The 27,405-nt window shown below is 38.5% G+C and overlaps 1 protein-coding gene across 2 annotated transcripts in view; it reads left to right on the top strand.

Moving 5' to 3' along the window:
* The first annotated feature begins 320 nt into the window (after positions 1-320).
* Positions 321-27,405, top strand: part of PDGFC (platelet derived growth factor C) — a 210,535-nt gene continuing 183,450 nt past the window's right edge. Inside the window, exons 1-2 of one of the 2 annotated variants that reach the window (XM_063809961.1) lie at positions 321-509; positions 1,257-1,490. In XM_063809961.1, coding sequence (XP_063666031.1) covers positions 1,373-1,490 — 118 coding nt within the window. In that variant the 5' untranslated portion in view covers positions 321-509; positions 1,257-1,372. Of the gene's footprint in view, positions 510-1,256; positions 1,491-1,655; positions 1,771-27,405 lie in introns of those variants that run through there. The other variant, XM_054683457.2, reaches the window with a different exon arrangement.

Here is a 27,405-nt window from a genome sequence, read left to right as displayed (position 1 = left end):
ATGACAAGTCAGGCGACAGGGGGCGGGAGAAGGAGAGCTGCAGGAAGTTCTTTCCCACTTCTTGCTTCTGCAGCACCCTTCACCACCCATCGTGCTCTGTATTTGGGGTTAGAGGTGTTCCGTGGAAGGGAAAGCAGGGGCCGCCTTGGCCGCGTTCCTCTCCTGGGCCACCGGGGTCTTGCCCACAGCGAGTCCCGCAGCACCCCCTGTCTGCGCAGCACCTGTTGACAGCCAGTGGGCGGCCAAGCCCGCTCGCGCGGACGCGTCCCAGGGCTGCCCCTCCCAGAGGCGCTGACCCCCGCCCGCCCCATCGGCCGCCTGCGGGAGAGCCGCTGAGCCGCCCCCGCTCGCCAGGCGCGCGCTCCGCCCGGGCTCGGCCCACGGCCCCCACCTCCTGTCTGCCGCCCGGCGGGGGGAAGGTAGAAAAGGGGAGGGGACAAGCCGGATCCTCCCGGCCGCCCCGGCCTTCCCTCTTCACCCCGTGCGGAGACGCCGCGCGTAGCCCCGAGGTTAGCGCGGAGCCCGAGGCGTGGGGGGAGGGGACGGGGAACAACCGGAGCCCCGCGGTGACCCCGGGCGGCCGAATTGCCCCAGGCTTTGAGGAGCGGGGGACGAGCCCGAACAAGGTGAACTTTGGTCGCGGAAAACTCAAGCCAGGTGCCGGAATCCGTGCTGCGGCGCTCCGAACCCGGGGCCAACTGCGCTCCGGGCTGAGGAGCGGGAGCCCCGCGGCCTCTCTCCGCCTGCGCCCGGGCCGCCGTCGGCCCGGAGCCCCCCGGCCCCGCTCCGGCGCCCCGGCCCGTGGGACACGCCGCGGCGCCCTCGCCTTGTTTCTTCCCCCTCCCCCTTCGGGGGTGGGGGGTGGGGCGGGGGAGAGGGGCGCCCGGAGAGCCGCATCTATTGGCAGCTTTGTTATTGATCAGAAACTGCTCGCCGCCGACTTGGCTTCCAGTCTGGCTGCGGGCAACCCTTGAGTTTTCGCCTCTGTCCTGTCCCCCGAACTGACAGGTGCTCCCAGCAACTTGCTGGGGACTTCTCGCCGCTCCCCCGCGTCCCCACCCCCTCATTCCTCCCTCGCCTTCACCCCCACCCCCACCACTTCGCCACAGCTCAGGATTTGTTTAAACCTTGGGAAACTGGTTCAGGTCCAGGTTTTGCTTTGATCCTTTTCAAAAACTGGAGACACAGAAGAGGGCTCTAGGAAAAAGTTTTGGATGGGATTATGTGGAAACTACCCTGCGATTCTCTGCTGCCAGAGCAGGCTCGGCGCTTCCACCCCAGTGCAGCCTTCCCCTGGCGGTGGTGAAAGAGACTCGGGAGTCGCTGCTTCCAAAGTGCCCGCCGTGAGTGAGCTCTCACCCCAGTCAGCCAAATGAGCCTCTTCGGGCTTCTCCTGCTGACATCTGCCCTGGCCGGCCAGAGACAGGGGACTCAGGCGGAATCCAACCTGAGTAGTAAATTCCAGTTTTCCAGCAACAAGGAACAGAACGGTGAGTCTTTCCCCCATTCTCCCCCTGCTTGTTTCTCGCTGTGTGTGTTAACGTTGGCATTGTGCGTTGGTATGTGATGTATACCAGACTGTGAAGGTATCGTTGGTCTCTCTTTACATGCAAATGTGCGCTGCGTTCATTGGCATGGACTGTTAAAGGTTAAGTGTAGTTTGCAACTTCGGGAGCTGCCACAAAGCTCCAAGAGGGCAACGTGAGTGCCATTGCAGAGTGAGGACATTCTGGGAGCGATTGTGAACGTCATTTCAAATGCACATTGCAGGTTCGCTCATTGCCAAAGTTAGAAGTTCAAGAACTGCCTCTAAAAACGAATCCAAAATGAATGAGCCTTGGCATGTTTGACTTTACTCAGATTTGGGGAGGGCGAGGGGGGTCGGTCAGGGAATGTATCAGCCGCATTAATTGAAGCATTCTAGGTCGAAGTCATCAATTAATCAATGAGTAGATAGGAAATATAGAGGTCAAGAGGCTGTGTGGTCGTTTTTAGAGGAATTAAAAAGTGTATTTCTCTTGCTCCCTAGTTTTTTGTTTTTTAAACTTGCCTTTGTACTCTGAAGTCCTTACCTTTCTGGTGGTGTGTTTTTGTATGTGTTGGTGAATGACTGCTATTTTGTGTGTGCTGGAAACGACTTAATCCTGCATAGGAAATGAGAATTACTTTCAGCTTTCAAGTGTACCTGAAATGTTTAGAAAACTCTCAGATGCAAGTTCCCTTGGGCTGGGATTGCACAGAGCTGGAGAAAGGCTCCTTTCATAAAGCCAGGGCAGCTTCAGGGTGTGTAATTTGCTTAGCCTCTGAACCCATATGATTTACATCATTCAATTTCTAAACTCTTTTTCTCTTCATCTAACATTATGAAGTCATTTTTGAGAATACTTTGTAAATAGAAATTTTATACTGCACATGAAACCACAATGTTCATGTAGGCTGTCTAAAATTGGAATATTTAACGCCCTGTTTACAAGTGGTGGCTCTTACTGTAATTTGAAAAGGAATATACATGTTTTTACTGCTTTGTATATCATCTATTCAGAATGCAAGGATTCTGTCACTTGATTAACCATGCAAAATGAACACAAGTGGCATACCTACAAAATTAAGATAGGATGTGCTATAGTTTTAAGTCAGAGTGATTTTTTCTCCTTTTCATATTGGGGTGTTTCAAGACTTCAACTTTGAATTTAAACTCTATGAAGTGTTCATGTTTAAGAAAGCACAGAAAGTTTTAGGGTATAAAAGTAGATAAAATAAGGATTCTGCTGACTTTTGCAAACGTTATTTGTATTTGCTGTTGCGCAGCAAGACATAGTATCACATTTATCAGCTAATATTAGTGTGGTGCTTCTTACAACTTGCTAATGTGATGCCACATGGCACCTGCAGACTCCTTGAGCTGCTGATCAAAGGGCAGCCTAGGGATGTATCTCTAATCACAGTAGCTGCAGAGGTCTGGGGGAAAGTGATCAAAGGAGCCACAGCACCAGCTGTACCCGTGCAGGAAACACATCAGACCAACCTTTGTTCTTTCTCATGTAAAATAAATGTCCAGTTCAAAATATTGCTTCTTACTAGCCAAGCTCCTCCATAATGACAACAATGCACAATATTCCTGGCTTCCTGGCTTCTGTTTTTTATTGTTCCTGTCCCATATCATTTCTCCTATTGCCTTGTCTTATCAAGCCTCTCTTGGCATCTGCCCGAATCTCTTTGCTGACCTGTGCTTCTCTTTGTCCTTTCCTTTTAGTTCTCTCTTGTGATCCCCATGCTATCATCACTTTGTAAGGGTCCCAGAGCTGTCATGCAGCATGTGGTCATAGGCCACTTTACCCAAGTAGATTCACACCTCCAGGAGAGATGAGTTCATTAAGCCAGGCCACACACATTCTGTTGCCATCTGAGGCTGGGCCATTTCCATTCCTAAGATGCATGATGCTAAAAATTGCTGCTTGTTTCCTAATCTGTGGGTAGAGGATTAGGCTATGTTTGGGGGTTGGTCTATGTTAAGAATGGCAGCAGGAAGTAACTAGAAGTAGAGGAACTACTTGTAGTTTTTAGCCCAAGGAGAAGTGGCACTGGCCAGCACTAGGGGGCAATATAGAGCTATTTTCTTGCACATGCTCAGGTTGATTTTTATACGTCAATGTTTCAAGATTTGAGGGTAACAGGTGGGTGCTGAAGAAGATTCCCCTGGAATGTAACCAGATTTGTTAGAGCTACTACCATTACCGTTACTACTACTACTTCTACTTCTTCTTCTTTTTGTCTTTCAAATTTTCCATTATGTGGGTAATCTTTTGCCCACATACTGAATTATGATTGAATTTTGATTGCCCTGTTGCTGTCTCAATTTTGACAGTTGTACAGTCCTGTAAATATGAACCCTCCTTGAGGATACCACATAGAAGATCCCATTGGCCCAGTTTGTGCATTGCATCGTTTTGTGAAAGGTCTTCTCTAACTCTGAAATGTCCAAATTGATATATTATGACTATAGCAGCTCATTCTTGTCTCCAAGGACCCCTCCTCATGATACTCTCTTTTCTTGAGTATTCTAAAGTCCCTAATGGTGATTACTCAATCAGGTACCTCGGGCTGCTCAGTTTTAATATTAACTTGGTATTTCAAGAGGAGGTAGAATTGGAAATTGATTGCTGTAGCCAATGCTGCATACATGGATTTAGACTGGATCATGTGGACATGGTTCAGAATTAGCTTTGAAGGGTTAGTGTCATTTACAATATTGTTAGGTATCTGGTTTTTGACCTACCATTGGATTGCAATTCTTGCCACTTTTACTGTACAAAGTTTTATCCTCTAATATTATAAGTTGACTTCATATACTATACTTAATTTTTAACCTTACTTCTGACCCTGTCTCACATATGAAAACAAGAGTCTTCAGATTTAACTTGAGGAAATAGATTAAAAGATAACATTGACTTGCTTGGAGGGTGTCTGGCCTGTATACTTGTTGTATGACCATGGTGAAAAATACTCATATTTTGTGCACGCTGGTTTTAGATGAGAACGCCTATTGTGGAATGATTAAGTTCTGGGACAGTGCTTCTGAGTTGTAGCAGAAAGAATCATACACTCAGGAACAAAACAAAACCTACTTTGTCTGTTGCATACAGCACAAAGAGATGTCAATGACAAAGTTGTTGGTGGAGGAATGCCTCTTCTACCTGTGTTGTTGGTGAGTGATTTTTAGTTTACTCATAGATTAAGAGCATGCGTATCATTTTTTTCTCATTTTCTTTAGCCATTCTGAATTTTGATTTGGAATACGCCGCTATTCGCTACGGTTGGTCTTATTAACATCAGTTATTGTATGTGTTCTTTTTCTCAAGGGCTTTTGTGGCATGTGGGGCAATTTACTTTGGTCTGCTGGTAGTGCCCTTTTGCCTGTATCTTGTGTTTATGGATTTTCCATCTCTTTTTATCAGTGCCAGCTTTCTCTTCCTACTGTCAATGCTCCTGTATCTAACAAAATTTAAATTAAAAATGGGAAATTAAAAAAGGTGCCCAGTCCCCTCGCCATCATTTTTAGGTGGCAGCTTCAAATCTCTGTTTTATCAAAAACAGATAACCACAATATTTAGAACAGTGTCCAAGAGTAAATAGGCTCTAACTGCAGACTAAAGGGACTTTCCTGTAAGTTTCCCTGTAAGTTTTATTGCGTGACCTTTGTGATATTTATTTTTGTTGTTTAAAGGCTTTTTTATAAAAAAAAAAAAAAAAGAAAAACTTCCTCCTGGTTCTCTGCTGTTTGAAATAGTTGAGGAAGTTGAACAAGTACAGTGCCATTATGTAATGATGAATTTTGTCTTTTCACAGTAGATGATTAAAAAGCTCTATTATGTGGTAATTTTTCTTCCATATCAATTTTAATCATAGATATTGGATGGATGATATACTTTGCTTTTACCACTAAAAAGTGTTTAGAAAGTACAGAGGTTTGTAGGAAGCCTCAGGGACTAATATATCATTTGTTAAATAGTTGTAAATAGAGGATGGGATTGGACATTAAACTTCCCTCAGTGCTGCCATCTCTTCTATGACCTCTAGCTCTGTGTCAGGCACGGAAGCCTTAGCTTTGTCTACTTGTATTTCACCCTTCCTGAAACTTATTTCTTAAATATCTTCTGTATATTAGCTTCCACTTCATGTTTTTTTCAAGCTTTAGACGATAAGGTTCTAAGTTTTATCTATAAACTTTTGCACCCTTTGTGGAAACAAAATTCTAATGATAAAGTGATATGTTGAATAAGTAATAACAAATTAAGACATTCGTAAATTTCATAGTAAAAAAAAAAAGTTTCCAAGACTGATGAAATTTTCCCCGTAGGTTTCTATTTGTATCAACCAAAATGGTAGAAGTCATAAAATCCCTTCATTTACTTACTCTGATTTTCATGTTTCTAATTTGGAAGCATTATACATAATCAGAATATATAACTCTGTGTAACTCTATGTAATCTCTGTATAACTCATTTATTAAGCAATCTCTGTTGCTTCTTGATCTTTTGGCTAAGATCAGTTGTAAACAATCTGTATGTTGTATTATTTTTCACCACCACTGCCTCCAACTATGATTTTATTTTTCAAATCTCCCGTTTTTTAAATCTCCTAAGGAGACATCTGATATTTGATAATCATTTAGTATGCACCAGTGTTAGTTCCATACTGATTACCAAAATGTTGAAATGTTGAAATATTTCCAATGAGTTGGGAAGAGACTAGTGCAACTCCTCTAAGACAACTGGACCAACACGTGATGAAGCAGAAATTCCAGTGCCTGGTACTGCTTAAGGCCTCTAAGATACTTCTGCAACCCTGCTGGCCTCTGTCCTGATCGATCAGTGTTCCTGCCATACTGATTGTTAAGCATTTTGACACTTTTAGCTGTGGACAATTTTAGTTCATATTGGGGTTAAAATTTCTGTCTTTTTTCCTCTCTGCTTGGCAGCTCAGGCCTGACCCATGACTTGAAGGACCTGGAGTAAGAAGGGGTATGGCTTCTTTCAAGCTCCCTTCCTGCAGCTCTTTTGGCTTTAGCTCCTCAAGGATTATGGCTGGGGGAGTGATGAGATGGTGAACATGGCACACTCAGCATACAATTGCAACTTCCAGTCATTTGCCCCTGCCTCTCTGGCTAACACTAACCAGCTGCTCTTGCATGGATAACACCTTCCCTTCATCTAGATTAAATGATTCACTTCCTCAGAGAGGTCTTTTTTCTGACCACTAAATCTAAATTAACCACCCCTCACTGTCTTGTCAAGGTTAATTAATTAATTATGTAGTACTTAATACTCCTTGATATTCTTGTTGTTTATTAATTAATTTATTATCTACCAACATCCCTCACCCCCACCATAAAATCTAAGTTGTTGAGAGCGTGGACCTTGTTTGAATCGCTTCCTGTAGGAACTCCAGCACCTGAGACAGGTATGGCAGAGTGTGCCTGATGAGTATCTGTTGAAAGGTTCTGGAGGTAGTTAGTATCTTATTAAAGAAAGACTATGCTGTTAACTCTAACAACAGGCCATCTTTTAAGATATCTTTTTGGTCTTGGAGCTTGCACACTACTTGACTTCTTAAATAGGAAGATAGCTTGTTCACGTATTGGTAGTGATGGTTGTGCCAATCAGAGTACCACGTTTTACTCTTGATAAAGATTATGTTACCAAGTGAGCAGGTACCAGGCAAATGGATAGGTTTCCTAGAACTGGTTACTCTTTTAAAAGTGTCATTGCTGTGCATAGCCTTATATTTTCTGAAGATGGGGACTGTCATGTGATGCAGACCAAGGACTCTTGAAAATGTTGCATAGATGACAAGCCTCCAAAATCTGTGTACTTTCTATATTTTACCTGTGGCTCAAGGATAACTTGCACAGGCTAGAACTCAGCAACATGTGTGGTATGAGGAATGTTAGAGTTGGAAAGACCCCAGGAACTTATCCTCATTGATGTGCAGATTGAGGCCTAGAGAGCGGAAGTTGACTTGACTTTGTCAAGGCCACTAGACAGCCACTATTAAACTGCTAATGTAGTGATACATTTTTCCTTATGTGAGAACCAATTAGGAAAATGGAATCCTAGTTTCAAAATTCAGATACTTTTTATAAAAGCATTTCTTTATTATGTTAGTGGATTGCATGGTTTTCAGATTGGGAGATGAGGTAAGAATCTGTTGCCTTGGAACTATTTACAGGAACAGTAAGGGAAACAATCTCATAATAATCACATTAGTCAAATGGAATGGTATATATATATTTATCACTATATATACTGTATATATGTACTATATATACAGTATATATATCACTATATATATACTGTTATATATATATCACTATATATATATAGTGATAACTTCTGTTTCTGTAGGCATCTGACAAATTGGCAAATAACTGGAAATACTACCTTTATAATGGTTACCATTATGTTAGAACCGTACTTTAAGCAAGTATATAGATGAAGGATGTTTATTTTAATATTTTGGCTTATTCAATGATGGTGATGAATAATATGGCTGACATTGGCATGCTTGGTTCCACAAGGAAACTTTTTGGTAATAATTTTAACATTTCATTTAACAGTACATCTCAATGATAAAAGTACCATAAAAATGAATAAATAAGCATGTTTAGTGAACGCTAGAAAGTATAACCTATTATTTTTGAAATATATTCAGTGAGTGACCTTAACTTTTATTTACACTATATTCTATGGGATAGTCTATTCAGAAGTTCAAGTTTTTTTTTTTTTTTTTTGGTCAAGACCGTCAGAAAATAAATTCATAGCTATAAACTTGAATGGCTTGCCTAAAATATTATTAATTTACCTTTTTAAACTTTGGTTTGCAAAGTTCCCAAATCTGAAAACAAAGGGAGCTAAAAATTATAAAGAGGAACTATAATAACTACATTTATAATTAAAGCCAAGTTGTTATAAGTGATATTTTTGGTAGCATTCGCTAATTTTGCCTTTTACCTCATGGGAATGCATTTAAAATTTAGTTTTGTTAATTTTATTTGTCATCAGATTTCTCGTTAGAATTCATGTGCCACCTTCAAGCCACTTTTTATCATCCCCTAGTGACTGAGTAGGCTCCTCCCTGGACGGTTATTTGCCCTGTTTCCACACCAGACTATCTTTGCCAGGCTGGCTTCACTAAATTTGCTCTCTTGCTATTCCACTTAATTCCTCTTTCATTTTCAGACTGTGATTTTTTTTTTGTACTTAGCTTTTTCCCTTTTGTATTTGTTTTGTTTTGTTTTATTTTTGAGACATGGTTTCACTGTCACCCAGGCCGGAGTGCAGTGGTATGATCACAGCTCACTGCAGCCTTAACCTCCCCAGGCTCAGGTGATGTTCCCTTTTCAGCCTTCCAAGTAGCTGGGATTACAGGTGTGTGCCACCACTCCCTGCTAATATTTGTATTTATTTTCAGAGATGGGGGTCTTACTATGTTGCCCAGGCTGGTCTTGAACTCCTAGGCTCAAGTGATCCTTCCACCTCGGCCTCCCAATGTGCTGGGATTACAGAGGTGAGCCACTGTGCCCAGCCGGCTTATTTTCTTTAGACTAGTAGTTGGGTTGTTTCTTAGTCCACTGAGGTATGTATTGGGTTGTTGCTGGGGTTTGTGGGGCAGAGGCAAAGTAGAGGTCTGATTCCTTAAAGGAAATCAACATTCTCAAACAGAACAAGGCATTTTAATGGTAAGTGCAAGGATGTGGATTTACATTTCTACTGTATACACTATGTGCTGATAAACCAGCATGATCTGCCAGGAAGGACCTGGGCGCAGCAGGATTTAGATGCATTTTAGAGGGTAGTTGGATGGGTCTAAAGGGCTCTGAGTAAGCTTCTAGTTTTGCATTGCTTAATAATGACTCTCCAGGAGTGACTGTTAGGTGCCACATGTGTCCTCAATGTTTGCAGATAGTATGCAGTGTATAAACTCTCCGTGAGGTATTAGGAAAAACACCAGGGCTTCACTGGCTAAGTAGCTTAGCTAAGGTCCCACAGCTGGCAGATGTTTGGACCTTGGTCTGACTCCAAGCCAGGACTCAGAGCCACGTGCCTCTTCCTTCATAAGTTAAATGGTCTAATGTTTTATTAGAACATTGTTTTCATTCAGCAAATATTTATGAGCATCTGCTCTTTGCTAAGCTTTGCCCTAGGTGCCGCATATGCAGAGAAGAAGATGCAGACCTGCCTTTGAGAAACTCGGTCAGAGGATGGCAGATCCTTCCTTTTACTTCATGGTCTATTAGTTTTGTGCTCAAAGTGCTATGGGAACACAGTGCTTTATTTCACTTCAAAAATCCTCTATTGATTTACTAAGTGGTTGGTTTTGTCTGGAAGGGAAGTTGAAGGAGAAAAGTTCCCACAGAGGAGGTGATGTGTTTTGAAGCGGGTCTGAGAGGGAGAAAAAGAGGGAAGGATCCTAGACTGAGGGAACAGCCTGAAGAAAAGAATAGAGGCATGAAGAGGCATATATCATGGGTGAGAGACAAGAAGCATCGAGAATGTTGAGAGTGAGGAGAGGCTAGAAAAAGTGGAAAGATGTCCTAGACCTATGCATTCAAAGGCCCTGATGCTGTGTGTACTTCCTGCAGGGTTGACAGTTAACAAACAGAACAAAAAGAAAAGTCTTCACGTCTAAGATTCCATCAAAACCCTTTCTATTCAGTTCCTTTCTCAGCAGGCAGGCAGTGGCAGATTTCTGCTTTGGTGTGTGCAGATAACTACTTGTTGCTGGAATGTTTTTCAGTCATCAGGCATGTTTGGAAGTTGTGAACAGGTTAGAAGGGCAGGCTGCGCAGCCTCAGTTCCACTCTCCTGAGCTGAGCTTGTGTCCACACTACTCTATATTGCCTTCTTTATGTAAACAAAGAGCTATTTTCACACTTCATTCACAAAACGGATGGCGTGCAGAATGAGGCTGGGTGAAGGATCCGCAATTGGGATAAAAGGGAGGCAGCTTCCAGGACACTGAATTAAAGTAATGAAGCTGTTACATCACAGGCAAAGAAAACAGTTTTAACACTTTTAAGGTCTCAAGTTTGTGGAAAATTAATTGCTATGAGGTTACACTTCATTGAGTATCTGCATCATTTTTCCACTGACATTCATTCGGGTCCCGTGTATATAAATGCTGGAAAGATTTTGTGGTATTTAAGGATTTGAAATGACTGAATTCTTTTGGTGGATGTACTATCTTGATGCCATGCCATTTTTTGAAGCTATGCTATTTGCATTCTAGGAAATCCTTGTTCATGAGTGGATACTATTTTAAGCATTTCAATGTTTGCATGATAGAAATATACTTCTGTGCTTAAATATGCCCAGTTGGCCATTGCTCCTGCCCTTTGAGTCACTACAGAGATCAGAAACCATTAATAACAGAAGTTGGACTTACGTGGTACTTATCTCCTGTTGTTTCTGGCAGTTATTTTGCTGCGTATTTATAAGGACATCTGTTTTTTAAGTAGTCATAATTATTTATCTTTTTTTTCTGCTGGGGAATAAATCACAGCTTGTTTCCCATAATGCCATATATATTCATAGTCTGGGGTGATTAGAAATGCAAATTGAGAGTCATTAAAGCTTTATAATTTATTTTGCTTTGGTAGCAGATGATATTTAAAATCAGTGTGCTAAGAAGAAACATTTGCTTAAAATATAAGATGTGAACAAATTAGAAGACAGAAGTATTCATTTCTCCTACTGGAAATTTCTTGCTGGGTCTGGGAAAAGGGGGAAACCTGCAGTGTTCATTTCTAATTTACTGTACTTTAAACCTGAGATCTTATGTCAGGCAGGGTGCAAATTGTAAAGAACATAGGAAAAACACAGTAATGATTAGTGTTTTCAGATTGCTCTATGGAAGCATGCTAAAGACTCTCTCTTACTAGAGTGTGATTTGCCTTTGGATTACCCATTAAAAGGATGGATAAAATTTAGATGAATTTCTTATAGTAGTTGGTGGTTTTGTGAATACTCTAAAAACAAGGGAAAAAGTTGGATAATGCTGGTATGAAAAGTATAGATCTGTACATCCATAGCCTGAGATGGGGTGTCCTAGAGGCAGATCTCTGCTGGAAATGCGTTAATTTTGTAGATAATAAAAGGCATCAGGGGATTCTTTGTTTTCAATAGGCAGTGACATCTCTACAACTATGCATTTTATTATTGACTTTACTTTTATTTCTAAACAAAAGTTCACTATTTCTGGAGCTATAAATGAAAAAGAACACACACATATATAGATATACACACACACACGTGTGTGTATATATGTCTGCATCTAAAGTTATAAGAACACTAGTATGCCATGAGGTCTAGTCTCTTGTATTGTAGAGGCAATACATTTTCATGTAGAGCTCCAGAAATAATGTACTTTTGTTTAGAAATAAAAGTAAAGTCAGTAACAAAATGCATAGTTGTAGAGATATTCCAAATTTATAGTTATATATATATATAAAACAGTTATATATATATATATATAACAGTTATATACATATCAAGTGGCTTCAACTGTATCTTTGCATTGTGTTAGTCACTGTGGTCAAAACTGTCTATTTCAAAAGCAGCAATCTGAAAATAGCACGCAATTTCCCAGGTCACAATCTGGCTAGGCTACTGAGAGATGCTGAGTCGAGATACCTAATTGATAAATACTAACCCTTTAAAAAGTGGTTTTTAATCTGTGTTTTCTTGAGAATATTAGCAGTCTTGAGGTTTTAAGCCATGATAACGAAGAAAACATTAGTAATTAAGTCATCTCTATTCTTATTTTAAAGAAGTTTTTGCTTCACGGTGGAAAATTTATCTTTAATCTGTACTGATAACTTTTAATAGGCATCGGTTGGGCACCCCATTAAACTAACAGCTTTAAAATGGTTTCCTTTTAGAACTAACATTTACATCCTAGGAAATCAATTAGGGTGTCTGGATTTTACATTTCCCTTGCAATCTTTGTTTGCAGTCATTTCTAAGTGGCCAACCTACCGTAGCAAAAACTCAGAGGTGCAAATCTTCTGGAAGAAGTGTAAATGCCACAAGTTTACTTGGAAAAATGGAAAAATAGAACTTATTTAATGTATCTGCCGAACATTTAAAACTGCATAAAGCACTGGAAATACTTTTGGTATGTAGGAATGTGTGGTGTTTCAAAACTACAAACATTGTTCTGAAAATTTCCCCGGTAGTGGTGAATTATATGAGACCACGTCCATCTAAGGAAGGCTTGTTTAACTAGCCTGTGGTTCTGGGGCTCATTCAAACACTCTTAAACAAAATAAAGGGAATGGATGTAATAACTTCTTTATGGAAAGGCCATAAAAAGCTACAGGGCCATGTAAACAAATTGGGTCATTTACTAGATGTTTAAGTGATAGATTTGCAGTCCAAATTTAGGGGTGTGTATTATGTTTTATAGGATGGTGACCATGTTCTACCTTGAGAATGAGGTTGCAAGTTTATTTTTTGTTTATTTGTTTTCGTCTAGTGCGTGGAAATCCATTATTGCTATTTTGTATTGCACTTGGAAAGCATACCTAAAATTCTGGGCAATTGCATTTTATAAAGCTTTTCAACTTTGAAAAGTGGCTAGAAACTCAGGTATGAAGATTGAATTGATCTGATTTCTGGTATCATTAGGTTCTTTTCAAGAAAAACAAGATGATTGAAATAGAAATTTTCCTTCTGGGCTCAGACATGTCTAAACTAATTATAAAATAATTGTTCTGGCTTACAAGAGTAGACTCATAACTACAACTATGTAAAGTAAAAAATCTAACAACAGTTAGGATTTATAGTTACTGTCACTCTGCCAGTCTTGTAATAAAACTGCTATTATAACCACCCTAGTGTGAGATTCATTTGTCTTACTTGAGAAGTGGGCAATAAGTCCTATCCAAGTTATCTTGCTTTTAGCAGAGCCACTTTATTGCATTAGGATATTAATTTACCTTCTCTGAAATTGGGTATGATGATTGTGCCAAAATGGTTCAGTAAAGGGGAGTTGGGTGGGTGGATGTATAAAAATATGTTGTGCTGCGCATTAATGGTGATGACTAGTGGCAATGGGAGCTAGAAATAAACTTGGAAATTGAAGTAAGCACAGGAAACGAAATAATTTTTATGTTGATACCATAACATTTATTCGTTCTGTAACTTCTGTCAATCATGGTTGGCTCATTTGGCCTTAAAGGAAGTGATTGTGTAAGAAATCCGTAGTAAAAATCAATGAGCCTTTCTAAGTTTTGAAAACTGATGGCATCATACCACACTGGCAACTTTTAAGTGTTACTGCTGGAAGTTTGGCAGCAGAAATAACTGCTTCAGCTTCACAGTCTTAAAAAACAACGGACAATGGTGGATATTATAGTTTCTGTGTAATGTGTGACTTGCTAGTTCCTTTTTTTTTTTTTTTAAATGAGTAACTTGATGGTCTTAAGTCTGTGAATAAACCTAAGACCTGCATTTAAACTGGATTTTCTGTGATCTTGAAAACAACTCACACTTTTATGCCTTAGGTACCTGTCTGAAGCTGAGGCATTGTGGAAAATGCAAAGTGAAATTAGGCTTAGTCTCTGCCTTCAAGTAGTTTATAGCCAAAGGGAGAGAGAAGACATGCAGTTAGGTATATTAGAGAATAAAAAGCGATAGTATCATGTTTGGTGGGAATTCAGAGAAAGGCAAGATTATTTAGTTGAGCCATTAGAAAAGGCTGAGAAAAGTTGTTAGGGGAGATATATATATTTTGAACAAAGGGGCCAGGAAAGATGAGCATCATTTGCACGTGCAGAATCAAAGGTGGGATAGGATTTTGGCAGCTGGAAACCTGGTGAGTAGATACGCGCAGTAAGGAAGTGTGGGAAATTCATGCAGTCTAAAGTGCAGTTTGTTTTGAGGCAGACCTCAGAAGCAGGTTCAGTGGGAAGGTCATTGGAAATGGGAGGCACAAAGGGAGGAACATTGATGTATGACTTGGGCTTGAGTAAATAGAAGAGTGATTCTTCATGCTTTATTGTGAGCTCCTTTATCCACCCGCCCATCCCAGCTATGCGGGCAGCCAAATTATGAATTAAATCTGATTCCTGATGGCACATACAAGACAGAAACAGAATGAAGGTTGCTGAACAGTGAAGAATAAAGTCAGAAGGAAAAGGAAATCTCACAGGAAGAAATCCCCTGAAGAGGAAGCCATGAAGGAAAAAAAGTCAGTGCTATCACAAGGTGGGGAGTGAAGGATGCCAAGGAAGGAGAGAGAGAAAAATCACAGAAATTGGCCCAGATGATAAAATACAGCAGAGACTGAAAAAAATGAAGACCAATGAGTAGCCTATGATTTTTCCAGGTTGACACAAAGAAAAAATCTTCAGTGTAATAAGTGGTGTAGAAGAATGGACGTGGAGTAAAGTGAGGAAGTGAGACATCACGTTTTTAAGAGAGAAGGAGATAGTGGTTCCAGGATGGAAGGAAACATGTTTTGTTTCTTTGCTTGTTTTGGAGGTTTGGGGGAGAGCCAGAGGAGAGGAAAAGATTAAATGTGTAGCAAGAGATAAGCCTTCTATTTTAGAAAGTTCTCCTACCGTTGATATTGGAACACAGGTGAAATAACTGTAGAGCATTAAGCCGCATACCAAATAATCACAATAAGAACTGAGCTTATTTGGTAGGGAAGTAGGTACTAAGTTTTGGAGGAAGTGATCCTTGAGATAATTTTTGACCAAGCGAGGGATTCAGCATTCATAGAACAGCTTCTCGCCATTTTTCTTGAAAATCCGTCTTATTGCCACTTTGATGTCCTGGTACCTATCTTGTGGAAACTTCATTTCCATTGGAACATCCAATTAACGTGTATATTTAGAGGACTTACTATGTCTCATAATCTGGGCTGCTCTTAGCACTCCAAGTCTGAGAAAGCAACTTAAAACTAATAGATTTTGTCCTGCTTAAATATTATTCCTTCACAATATTTCAAAATATATAATATAGTATGTTAAGTAAGCATGGAATTATTGTCAAGCTAATAAGTACATATTAACATTGCTATTTTTAGGTAAAATAATGATCTTTACATTTGTAAATTTCCTCATTCTCACTGTCATCCCAAACCAGGTGCTGGTTACCTATGACCTAAACTGTGGCAAAGTGTTCTTATTCTTCCTTCTATGACTCAGGCTTTTCCAATGCCGTGTCACCCACAATCGATCATTTGCAGGAGGTTAATGTCAGATAATCTTCTTATAATAGAGTTCTGGTTGTGTCTACTCTAGTCAAGCTTGGATTGGTGCTTCGTAAACTGTAATATACATACAAATCACCTTATTAAAATTCAGATTCTATTTTAGTAGGTCTTGAGTGGGACCTAAAAGTTTGCATTTTAACCATCTCACAGGTGATGCTAATGCCATTGGACTGAGGACCAAACTTTGAGTAAGGAAAGTCTACATTGTTGTTCTCCATGGCTACTGTGCTGTCACCCCAGTCTTCTAATACAAAAATTACACAAAACTGACCTCTGCTCACCCCAGAGATCTGTACTTTCCTAACTCCATGTATTGCTCTGCCAACTCTTTCAAACAATAAATTAATTTAATCCAATACTCAAAAGTGCGTGTTGTGATGATTACTGTGTCACATCCTGAAAACAGGTAAACAAAATGTCCTTTGTGTGCTTGATGTTCATAATCAGTGTTGTTTGTATTACACTAGACATATGCTTAGAATGCCCAAGGACTCAGGGATGTTCTACTTTTGGGTCAGGAAGGGCTTCTCATGGGGTTATCATTGAGTAGGGTCTTGAAGGACAAATAATTCACCGGAAAAGGAAGAGAGAGTTCTAAGCAGATGGTGCGGACTTGTGAGAGAGCACAAAGCCTATTCAAAAATGAACTGCTTTTGGTGAGAAGTAAGATTGAAAAATTATTCATTAATTTTGAGGGCTGTGTCAGACATACTAAGAGCATGTTTAGATGCAAACTCATGAGATGCTTGGGCACCACTGAAGGACCTTGGCTGATGGGTAATGATTATAGCCTTCTGCGCCAATTCCTAATAATAAGGGTGTGTCTTTTTGTTTATGCTTGTATTCTTACACCTATAACAGATCATTAAATATTCATAAATTAATCAGGTTTGATTTTTGTTTTTTAAATGCATTTTACATTTTTCGTATTATTATTTTATCAGCAAATAGGGTTTTTCCCAGCTTTGAGTATAGCTGACAATTAAAAACTGAATATGTTTACCAAATAAAATGGAATGTTTTGATATATGTATACATTGCAAAAGGATTACCACAATCCAGCTAATTAATTTATCCATCACCTCACGTAGTTATCTTTTTTTTTCGTGGTGAAAACATTTAAGACCTACTCTCTAAACAAGTTTCAAATATATAATTGTTTTCTTTCCAAAATAAAGGTACTTCAGGATGATTGTAAAGGACAGAGAAGCTAGAGGCTGGGACAGGATTTTGAAGGCATTTGCAGCCGTTCAGATGCCAGATAGTGGAAAAATAGCCAAGTGAGTTAGTGCCTGGGGTGTGGAATGGAAGGGAACCATCATCTCTCCTTCATGCTGCGTATTCAAAGCCAACGTGGATTTAAGGCCCTGTCTGACTGGTCCCCTCTCCGCCCCATAAAGCCTTCCCTCTTGCCTTCAGTCTAATATGTCTCTCTTCTCTAAACTCTCAGAATAGTGCAGAATTGACCACTTTCTACCTTGGATTCTAATTATATATGTGTTTTAATCTCCCATAATTTTCAAGTGTCAGAGAATAAAATGTTGAATAATCTCTAGTCTAATGCCCCACTGGATGGTAGATCTTTTAAGTGAAGTGAAAACAGCCCACTTAGACCCAACACAGCTTGTTCTGCTGCAGTCTTGGCATCTGGTGTCATAAATCATCATTGATGGGTTCTAAACGAGTCATATGCCTTATTTCACAGCTGGGGGATGCGCCTAACGTCTGGCTTCATTTTAAGGAACTACAAGGGGCTAACTGGAGAGCCTCAATCTTTTTGCTTAGACTGAGTAAAATGAATGCACAAAGAACATGATTGGCAAAATTATAATGATGACTGCTTAGAATGTTATTTCCTCAATAAGAAAAAAAAATGTATCATTTCCAGGAAACTTATTTTTAAACAGGGAACTTTAGGATAAAGTTTTATTGCAATCAATTTATTATAGAGAAGAGCATGACCATCGCAAGTTCATTTTCAGTAACTTTGACGTATTTTTTGTTTTGAATTATTTCCCCTTTTGCTCTTTCTAGTTAACATAAGATATAACTCATGTGCTTTCTTATTTTTAGTTTGTTTTTCTTTTTTGCTTTGAGGTTTTGAGATTGACAACTGTGATTTATCCCAGAGAAGGCAAAAATCCTGAAAAAGTCAGTCTTTTAAAAAGTCACTCGAATATAGTTTTTTTTCCCTTGGAAATAAAGTTGATTTTCTCAGCTCTGATCCTATGAGATTATGGGCAGAACTAAATAGTCCTTAGTTCTGGCATGTGGACAAAACAGAAGCAGACCCTGGAGAGAGAGTTCAAAATTCATGACAGTAAGCACATGTTCGGTATGCCAATATTTATGGTGTCACAACCAAATTGAAACCATAACCCTCTGCTATTTACGTAAGTATGGTGCCCAGACTGCACAAGGTTATGCCTATGTTTCCCAGTAAATTTAAGGCAATAGAAATGTTCAGTACCCCTAGAGACCAGACTATTTATTTTCATGTTCATTTTGTTTCTCTATATGAGGCAGAGTGAATTGTCTTAATTTATATTCATATTTGAAGTCAGCCAGAATGAGAAGGAATGGCATTTAGTGAGGATAGAGACTGGTTTTGTGCTTTCATATGTAATGTATCCAGGCCATTGTGTCCTGGTATTCTTAGTTTCTGAGCTGGGGTGAGTTGGGGGTATTGATTATTGATAGTGAACATAGACTGCTTCTTAGATGGGTAAAGCTCAACGTTCGTATCTTGTGTCTTATGCTCTTAGAGAACCTGGGTTTCACCACTTTGGTCAAAAACAGACACACATACTGTTGGTAAGAAGTCATGTTTTATGTCTTTTTATAGCAACTTTGAAAGTATTATCATTCTAAAGTATTTATCATCCGGTAAAATTTTAAGAACAATGAAGTTTCAGAACCACTATTGAGAGTACATCTTTTTTTCTCTGCTTTTTCAAGACAAAGATATCTAGTAACTTAAATTATAGTAACATCGTCATGCACTTGTACAGCAATATAAATGAGAAAGATAATAGAAAAACCAAATAGCATATCACATTTGCTGAATGTGAATACATTCTTAATGAACCTTTTTAGAATCTCAGACTCCTTCTGATCCCTTTACCATTAGTTGACTTTAGTCTAGAAAACAACTTGGACAGTAACCAGATTGCTAGGTGTCTTTAGTAGGTTGGCTGTTTGATTTGGCTCTTTGAGAGATGGTCCTATATCTCTGTCAAGGGAAAGTTTTTCAAAACAATTGGTGACTGGAAAATGAGGAATGTTTTGTGCAAGAAGGGAGGCTTTCTCGTTTACAGGATAAAAGACATTTTGGAAGAGTAACTCCCAAGTAAGCAAATGAAGCTTGACTATGTAAATCCTTTTACTTAAGGGATAGAATCCAAGATATTTAAGAAGTCATTTTATTTCTTGAGTTCAGTTATTTAAACATTGTACTTAGGCTTTTTGTTGGTACTCCAAACATTTTATTAAGATTTCCCTTGGTGTTTTCATAAAAAGACAAAATTCATTATGTTTTATTTGTAAATAATTGTCTTAAACCTAGATGAAAGAGAAAACAAACTTTTCTGTACCATATTCTTTCAGACTAGTTATTCAGTGATTTTATGCCCCAAATTTGAAAATGATCACAAATTTTTCACTGATCTGTTTATGTCTAATTTTGGTGCTGGAAAAATAAAAACAGATTACTTAGGGTGTTTAAATCCTGTACAGATTAGTAAACAATACCAAGGAAATTTACTTGGTGTTACTAGAAGGTTGAGGAAGGTTACTGGCTTTTGCAGTCCATTAGTAGATCAATTTGTTAAATGTTTAGTGCTAGGAATCTCATTTATCAGGAAATATCTTAGGCACTGGGGAGAATTGGCCTGTGGTATTTACATTTTAGTCTAGTTGCCAAAATTGATTTTCACATTTTGTGTGTGACTTAGCTCTTTGTACTGCAGTAGATACCAGGTTAAAGCATAGTTCATATCTTAAAACATTAATAGATTTTGTTTCAATGCTGCCAATAATTTCAGTGAGTAACAAAAAAACTCCACACTTTCATTAAAATGTTCTTAATGATTTCTGTTTGATTTTCTACGTAGTGATAAATGTTGCCATTTACCCCAGCGGTTTAATGACAACGAATAAGTATTACATTTTGAAGAAACTTGGCAGTATCATTGTATGCCAGTGTGTAATAGCTAATCTATAATTTAGGTTAATTCCATCATTAGTTTGTGACTTGAAATTCTTTGTTTCTGACTGTTTCATGACTTCTTTAAGCACAAAGAGGATATTGGTAGAATCAGGTATGTAGCAAAAGGTCTAGAAATACAGTTTTGATTATTTGAAACACTAGTATTTTAAAATCCAGCAGATGCATTCCTTTGCCTAAATATATTGTGTCTTATGCTGTAAAGAGGACACATTTTGTTTTGTTTTAGTGTACATATTAAAACAGTTTATATCCCAAATAAGCTAATATGACTAATGGTTGTCACTGCCCTAATTTGTGGGAAGAAAGTTTGAATCAGAAAAGTGTTCTTGGAAGAATACTCTTTTTTCCTATCTATTTAGGCATTCACTGGAACTTTCTTTACTCCTAAAATTTATGCTTGAAATGGCTCAGAGTTTGTGTATGTGGAGCATATTGGCGGCTGATTGTATCTGTGAGTTTAGGAAAGACTTAACTTGATCCCTTGTGCAATGAAGTCTTTCAAAGAAAACCAGGGTTTTTTTTTTTTTTTTTCTATAAGGTAGAGTGGATATTCAGGCTCAGATTTTAGCTAAATTAAGAAGGACCTTTCTCTGTCCAGAATAGTATCACAAAATTAAGACTGGCTCTGGAAGAGAGACAGAGGATGCCCTCTTTTCATTGTCATACACCATTTGAATTGTGTTTGATAAATTTATATCGTGACCTTGAAAATGAAACCACTCAGAAATCCTGGTTAATTTCTGCCCCATGTGTCAGTCTCAAAGGGGAGACCTGCCTTTGCCAACAGACCATTCAGTAAGAAACAAAAATATTAAAACTCCACAATCACAACTTATATGGTCAATAATTGTTTCAAAAATTAAAAAAAAAATGGATCCTGGCATATTTATAAGCAATCATATATAAATACAGGAACATGTGTATTATGAATTTTCTTTAAACTACTTGCCTGCATTGATTATAGAGAGAATGAAACCTCACAATGAAATCTGATTGAATAAATTTAAACACTGTTGTGATCACGAGCGTTGTTTTATTAAGTCACTGGAATATAAGATACATGAAGCCTGAAATTTTAGTTGTTGTTATTGGAGGTTTATTTATTTTCTCCTACTGCTTTATCTTCAGGATCTAGAACCTTGCCTGGCAGGCAGTAGGTACTCTAACATTATTTGTTTAGTGAATGAAGAGAAGGGTATAAGAAGCATCTACCTCTGGAGATAAAAATACAGTGAGGTGAAAGAGAAGTATATTATTTTCCTTCCTCCTTGTTTAGGTTATAAACTGTCATATCCATAGCGCCTAGATCAGGGCTTGGTAGTTACTCTGAAATTGAAAGATTCAATAAGTGAATTTTTACATGAATAAAAATGTGAACTGCTGATTTTATCTGTTATATCAATTGTCATTTTACTTTTGCTCTTTTTGCCAATTTCTAGAATTTTTTTCTTATTTGTTTCACAAATTTGTAGTCATTTAGCAATTCAACAATTATAAACATTTGGAAGTTCTGTGTATTTGTGGGTATAAATAGATTTTTTTTTCCGATTTAACACTGCTTTCAAATTGCTTATTGAACTATAGTGGAGAGGAAAAAAAAGAACTTTTCTTCTACCTCTTAGGTTTAGAAGTTAAACTACAAATTAAACTGACAGAAGAGTAACAGGAGAAAAGGCATATTAATTTTATTAATATTTTATATTTTGTGTGTGTAAGGGCTTCAAAGCAAGGATGTGAAAATCTTAAAAAGCAGTTAGACTTGGGATTTTCTATACCGTTTTAACGAATGGTGATAAATTGTGGAGGAGTGACTAGACAATGGAAAGGGGATTTGAGCTTCTAGCGCCAATGAAGTTTGGGAAAGTGACCAAAAAACATGGGGAAACTAATATTATTATCTAATCATAACAGATAATGTTATTTTAGTAAGGTTATTTTAGTTAAGTCTGCATATACAGTCTCATTCCAGCGCCAGCTGTTTGTCTGTGCTAAGGGTCACTTTCCTCATCCTGGAATGGAGGGAAAGGGGGCATTTATGTCATCTTCAAAAAGGAAAATTTATGTACTACTTTTAGGCAGATAACTGGAGAACAGAGAACTTTTCCCAAATCTGTTTATTCTTACTTGTCTTCAGCTCAAAATAATCCTTATGCCAAAAAGGCGTATTTTAGGGTGTCATACTCGAGACCCCTTCATAATCATTGATTAAAACATGTGACTGTTTCTGATAGCATATATAGCCTAGGAAAAATGTCATAGGTAGTGCTGGTGGTTGTTGGACATGCTGGTGCTTATGTACCTTTGAGTGAAGCTATTTTTATTTCCTGTTATGCTTACTGCTTGTTTTCCTGAAGGTAAAGATGTAAGTTACAAATATATGTGACCCAATTCTTAACAGCTTCTGCCAGGACTGACCCTATATCATCTCAGGTATGTCCTCAAGGGGACGTAGGGGAAGGGGAAACAGTTCTGTTTTCTCATTTGTGCCGTCTTTGATTTCCATAGAAAGTCAAAAGTCATTCTAGTAATACACACTTAGGAAATGTGAAGTGCTATGACTCATTTTATTTTGGCTTTGCACAGTGTAGAAAATTTCTTGGCTAGGAAGAAATTCCTTTTCAAACTACCAGTCCTCCCCAAACAATTCTCCTCCCTTCTGAATAGGTAGTTCTCTCTTTGCACAGACATTCTTCTGGGCTTAGCTGCTGTGTAACCTCTTAACCCTTCATTAATAATTTCCTGAGGCCAGTTTGTTATAAAGAAATATTGCAGCACAGACAGTGTGTGAGCAAGAGAGAGAGAGAGAAAGAGAGAGAGAGACACACACACACTACTTTTTAATGACCAACTAGAATGGGATTAATGCTCTGAAAGAAATGAAAAAAAAGTACACATTAGACTTTTTCCCCATTACTTTGCATGTTAATCAAGGAGATCACCCCCTTAGGCAGAAGGTAATAAATGCTTTTCAACTTCTCTCCGTTATTCAGAATAAATGGCTCATTTCTATATTGTACACATATTTAAATGCTTTGAGTATTTAAAAGAATAATCATGAATCTTTCAAAGAATTCTTAATAGTAGGAGACCGTTGGTGAGTAAATTTATCTCTTTTTGGTTCTTAACAAAAGAGATAGTCTCTCTTTTCTTGAAGAAATCACCAAGGAACTGGATGTGTTCAGAGATGAAGATTTGGGCTTCCACTCTCCTGCGCTATAATCCTTTCTCACCTTTCTCATATTTCAGCAGCACAGGACCTTGGTGAATTTCACACTGGTCCCTTGGCTGGCCAGTAGAGCAATAAACCTCCCATGAGAAATGCTGTGAATTACACAGACCTGTCATTACTCAGGGGATACGGGGCAATGATCAAAATGCTGCCTCCACAGAGAAATGCTCACACTCTAATGTTAAGTGAAAAAGCAGGGTGAGAATAAGATTTTAAAGATTTTTATGTATGCCCCCATAAATATTTCTATGTATGTAGAGGAACTAGAATGAAATACACTAAAATGTTGTAAGTATTTCATCTATAAAGGCTGTAGGGCAGCGGTGGGGGTGTTGGTACTTTCCTTTCTAAAATACATAGTATTTTCCAAATTTCCTATAGTAAGCTTATATTACTACTATATTAGAAACAATGCTGTGCTAATTCCTTAAACCTAATTTAAACAGAGGGTTCAGGGAAGGCAAATACAAATAGCATTTTCTCCTATTCTAACGGAAAGCACCTTAATATGCTAAGACTTTTTTTAGAAGCCTAGGAGGTGGCATTCTTAAAGGTGGCCCTTCAGGCTTAAGATTTAAAATTGGCTCTTAATTTTATCCCAGAGCTCGATGTGGATATAGTCAAAGCGGCCACAGCAGTCGGTGCAGGAGAGCCATCACAACAATTATCTATGTTGTTTTTGGCAGTTTGTAAGAAATGTTGTTTTCACAAGACCTAAGAGTTTTGTCTGGGAAGAAAGAAGATAGCTGCCAACATTTGGCACCATATGGGGTTTTCGTCTTTTCCTTTTTTTTTTTTTTTTTTTAGCTTAGTGTGTAGTCTGTACATCCCCTCTTAAGCCTTGAAGATCAAGACAATATTCTGGGAGGTTTTTTTTTTTTTTTTTTTTTTTTAGTACACTTGTTGGAAACATCTGGAAAATGCCATTAGGTTGCACACCATGGACTTCATTTATAGACAAGTGTGTGAGATAAAAAACATGGAAAAAAATCCCTGCTTTGCAGCTGCATTGTATGGCACACCATCCACAGTGTGTGTGTAGACCGTAGAGACTTGCTATTCACACTTATTGAGACTAGCAGATTGAGAAACTGTAAATTAATTTCCCTTTCTAGGCATAGAATGTCTGTCAACCATACCAGAACCTGTCCCTTATTGAAGTCAGGCAGTTTCTGATTTTGTTGCTACTTTGCTTTTACCCTAAGGCTGCACATTCACACTCTCCACAGTATATGGACATCATAGTCAATGTAGAATATTTTGTCCTAGGAAATATTATTTAGTTTTTGGAAGAAACACTGCAGATTGTGCTTATGACACTAAACTGAATCAAGGATTCAGTTTAAAGGATTGAGGGGAAAAGGCTGATAGTGACAATCTCGTTTCTTAGACCTCTTTTTGCTGTTATACCTCAACTAAGGCAGTTGTTTTGTGATACCACCTCTCATTAATTTATCTACACATAAATAAGGAACTAAGCAACAAATAAATAAACAAGGAAACAAAACCACACAGTTTTATTTCCTGAATTTCAGTTTTTCTTGTTGTCCTGTCTTTCATTGTCATCCTTCATTTTGATGTTTACTTAGTTTAATTCCATGTTTCAAATGAAAACTACTGTCTGCAGAGTCTAGAACCCCTGAAAGTGCATTAGCTAGGCCATGTCAGGGGAGAACTTTAAATTAAAAGAGAGTTTTGAGTAGAAAAGTAAATGTGGAGTCTTTTGAGTAGGGAAATAAGTGCCAAAGTAACCCTCTGTGTAACCTGCAGCTAGTCCATCCATAGCAGAGGGTTACAGAACCACAGCTGTTCATACACACAGATCCTGAATAAGAGATGGCTGGGCAGAGGGCTTGTGTGCGTTCCTGCTTTTACCCCTTTTGGTCTTTTATCTTGTTTACTTCTTAGGAGCTAGAATCCCAGCAGATGAGAGGGCGATCTCTTTGGTCCATTCTGCTGACCTCCCTTCTTTATGTCATTTGAGGTTTGTAATGTTGACTCATTAACACTGCTTTACTAGGCTAGCTGAGCAGAGAGATTCCCATTTCTGCTTCCAGCCTTCTTAACACTGAAACTGAGATTTCTCTGCTCCTGCTTCTTTTTCCCTGAAGTAACATTAAAAATTATTTCAAGCATTCCTAAGTAAACTGGGTGATGTCTTCTTACTGCTTTTGGTCTGGAAATTTTCAAGGGCAAGAAAGTCTTAACACATATGAAAACATGAACTGGGAGTGATTGAGATACTGTGTTGCCTAGCCCTCTCCTTCTGGTCTAAGTGAGGTCATTTTCTAGGAGGTGAAGTCATTATCTTAGTCATGTATGTTGTTGGCAGCAAGACTAGAACACAAGTCCAACTCTCAGTCCCGGGCTCTGTCTTTCTCATCATGACGTGTCTTTCTGTTCCTGTGGTCTTGATGATAAATAGATAAACTCTGGAGAAAAGACAGTAGCTCTTCCTTCGGGGACCTTGGCAAATTTGAGCTCACTATTACCTCAGAAAAGGGGTTGTTGTTTAAAATCCTATATAATTTCTAATGCCATGCTCATTAAATAAAATAATACCAAGGCCATTTTTCATCAAAAAGGTGGAAACCTCACTATAGCATGCTTGTTTATAATTTTTATTGATAAATGAAATCATCTTGGATGAAATAATATGTAGTATACGTTAAAGTGGGTTGGTTGCTTTTCCTAAGTTATACTTTTTATATTTCTGTTTACCATATGCTGTGAAACCAAAGCTATTATTTTTGCCTCATTCTGATAACATAGTCCATATTCTAGGTGGTAGATAAAGAAATATTTCAGCATTTACCTTAAAATTCTTGTTTTTTTAAAGTTGTTTCCTCTCTATCTTCTCTGCCAGATGTGAGTAATACTAACAACTAGTACTTTCTGTAGGATTCACAGTTCTGTCTGCATATTCCATAGGCTGTTTTTAATAGGCAGGACATAACCTACTTTCATTCAGTTTTTCATAAATATAACAAATGTTACATAGTTTACAAGAAGAAATATCAAGCCTAAAGCCTCTTGTTGGCATGATAACTATTGCCAAATCAAATATGGGAAGAGGATAGAATATGAATTCTAATTTCTTAGTTCCAGTAGTTGATTTGGATCAGATGCGATCAGCTCCTGGCAGCAAAGGGCTGAAATCCTTCTGATAATGAGCCTGGTGATTTAGGAGTCAGATTGGGCCCGTGAGTGAATATTATAATAGAGGGAGAGAGTGGTACAATGTTGGATGTTTTTCAGAGAGAATTGAAACTAAACTGCTGAGTCTCTTTGGTCATTAAAATTCCCAAGGTGCTTTTTGCAAGATTATGAGTTTTTAGCCAGCATCCTGACCAAATGAGTAATTGCTCTGCCAATCGCTCCTGCAATTTCATTTGTACAAGGTCATTGCATCTACTTCCTGAGCTAAACTGTCACATTAAGGGAGAGTAGCCTCTTTGAGAGAGAGTGATCTCTTTAATTAACAAACTCATTTGCCCCCCTGTTTTGGGAAAAGAGACAGTAGTTGCTTAGCATCTATAAATAGGAGCTATATTTTTTCTGTTTTTTCTTTTTTCTTATAAATCTTTGGTTTTTGGTTTAGACTTCTGTCTAGAAGAAAGCATATTACTGTTGTGAATTTTCCCTACTGATTATATATATATATATATATATGTATGTATATGTATATATACACATATATATAATTTAAAATATTAAGAGATGTCTATAAAATCTGTTTATTATTCATTTAACAACTATTTAGTTAGCATTTATGACATATGCAGCAAGATACTAGTCACAGATTAAAAAGCAATGAGCAGAATGTACAAAACTTGTGGTCTCCTGGAGTTTACATTTCTATTGAGGGGAGAAAAAAGGACAAATAACAGAAATAAGTAAATTATTGGTATAATAGAAAATGGTCAGTGCTGTGTTTTGGGGGTTAGAGAGTGTGGGGATAGGGCACATTGTTGCAGTTTGAAATAAGTCACCGAGGGCTGACTGAGAAGGTGACTTTGAGCACAGATCTTGCAGAGATGGCGGAGAAGGCCTTCACAGACAGGGCCAAGGGGAGAGGCAAATGCCCTGGGTCAGAATGTGCCTAGCAAGATTGAGGATCAGCAAGGGGGATTGTGTTCTGGAGGGGGGCATGTAGATGAGTGAT

This window comes from Pan troglodytes, chromosome 3 (genome assembly GCF_028858775.2).
Source record: "Pan troglodytes isolate AG18354 chromosome 3, NHGRI_mPanTro3-v2.0_pri, whole genome shotgun sequence".
Lineage (NCBI taxonomy): Eukaryota > Metazoa > Chordata > Mammalia > Primates > Hominidae > Pan > Pan troglodytes.
Note: the sequence above shows the minus strand (reverse complement) of the source record. Positions and strands in the feature narration are given on the sequence as shown.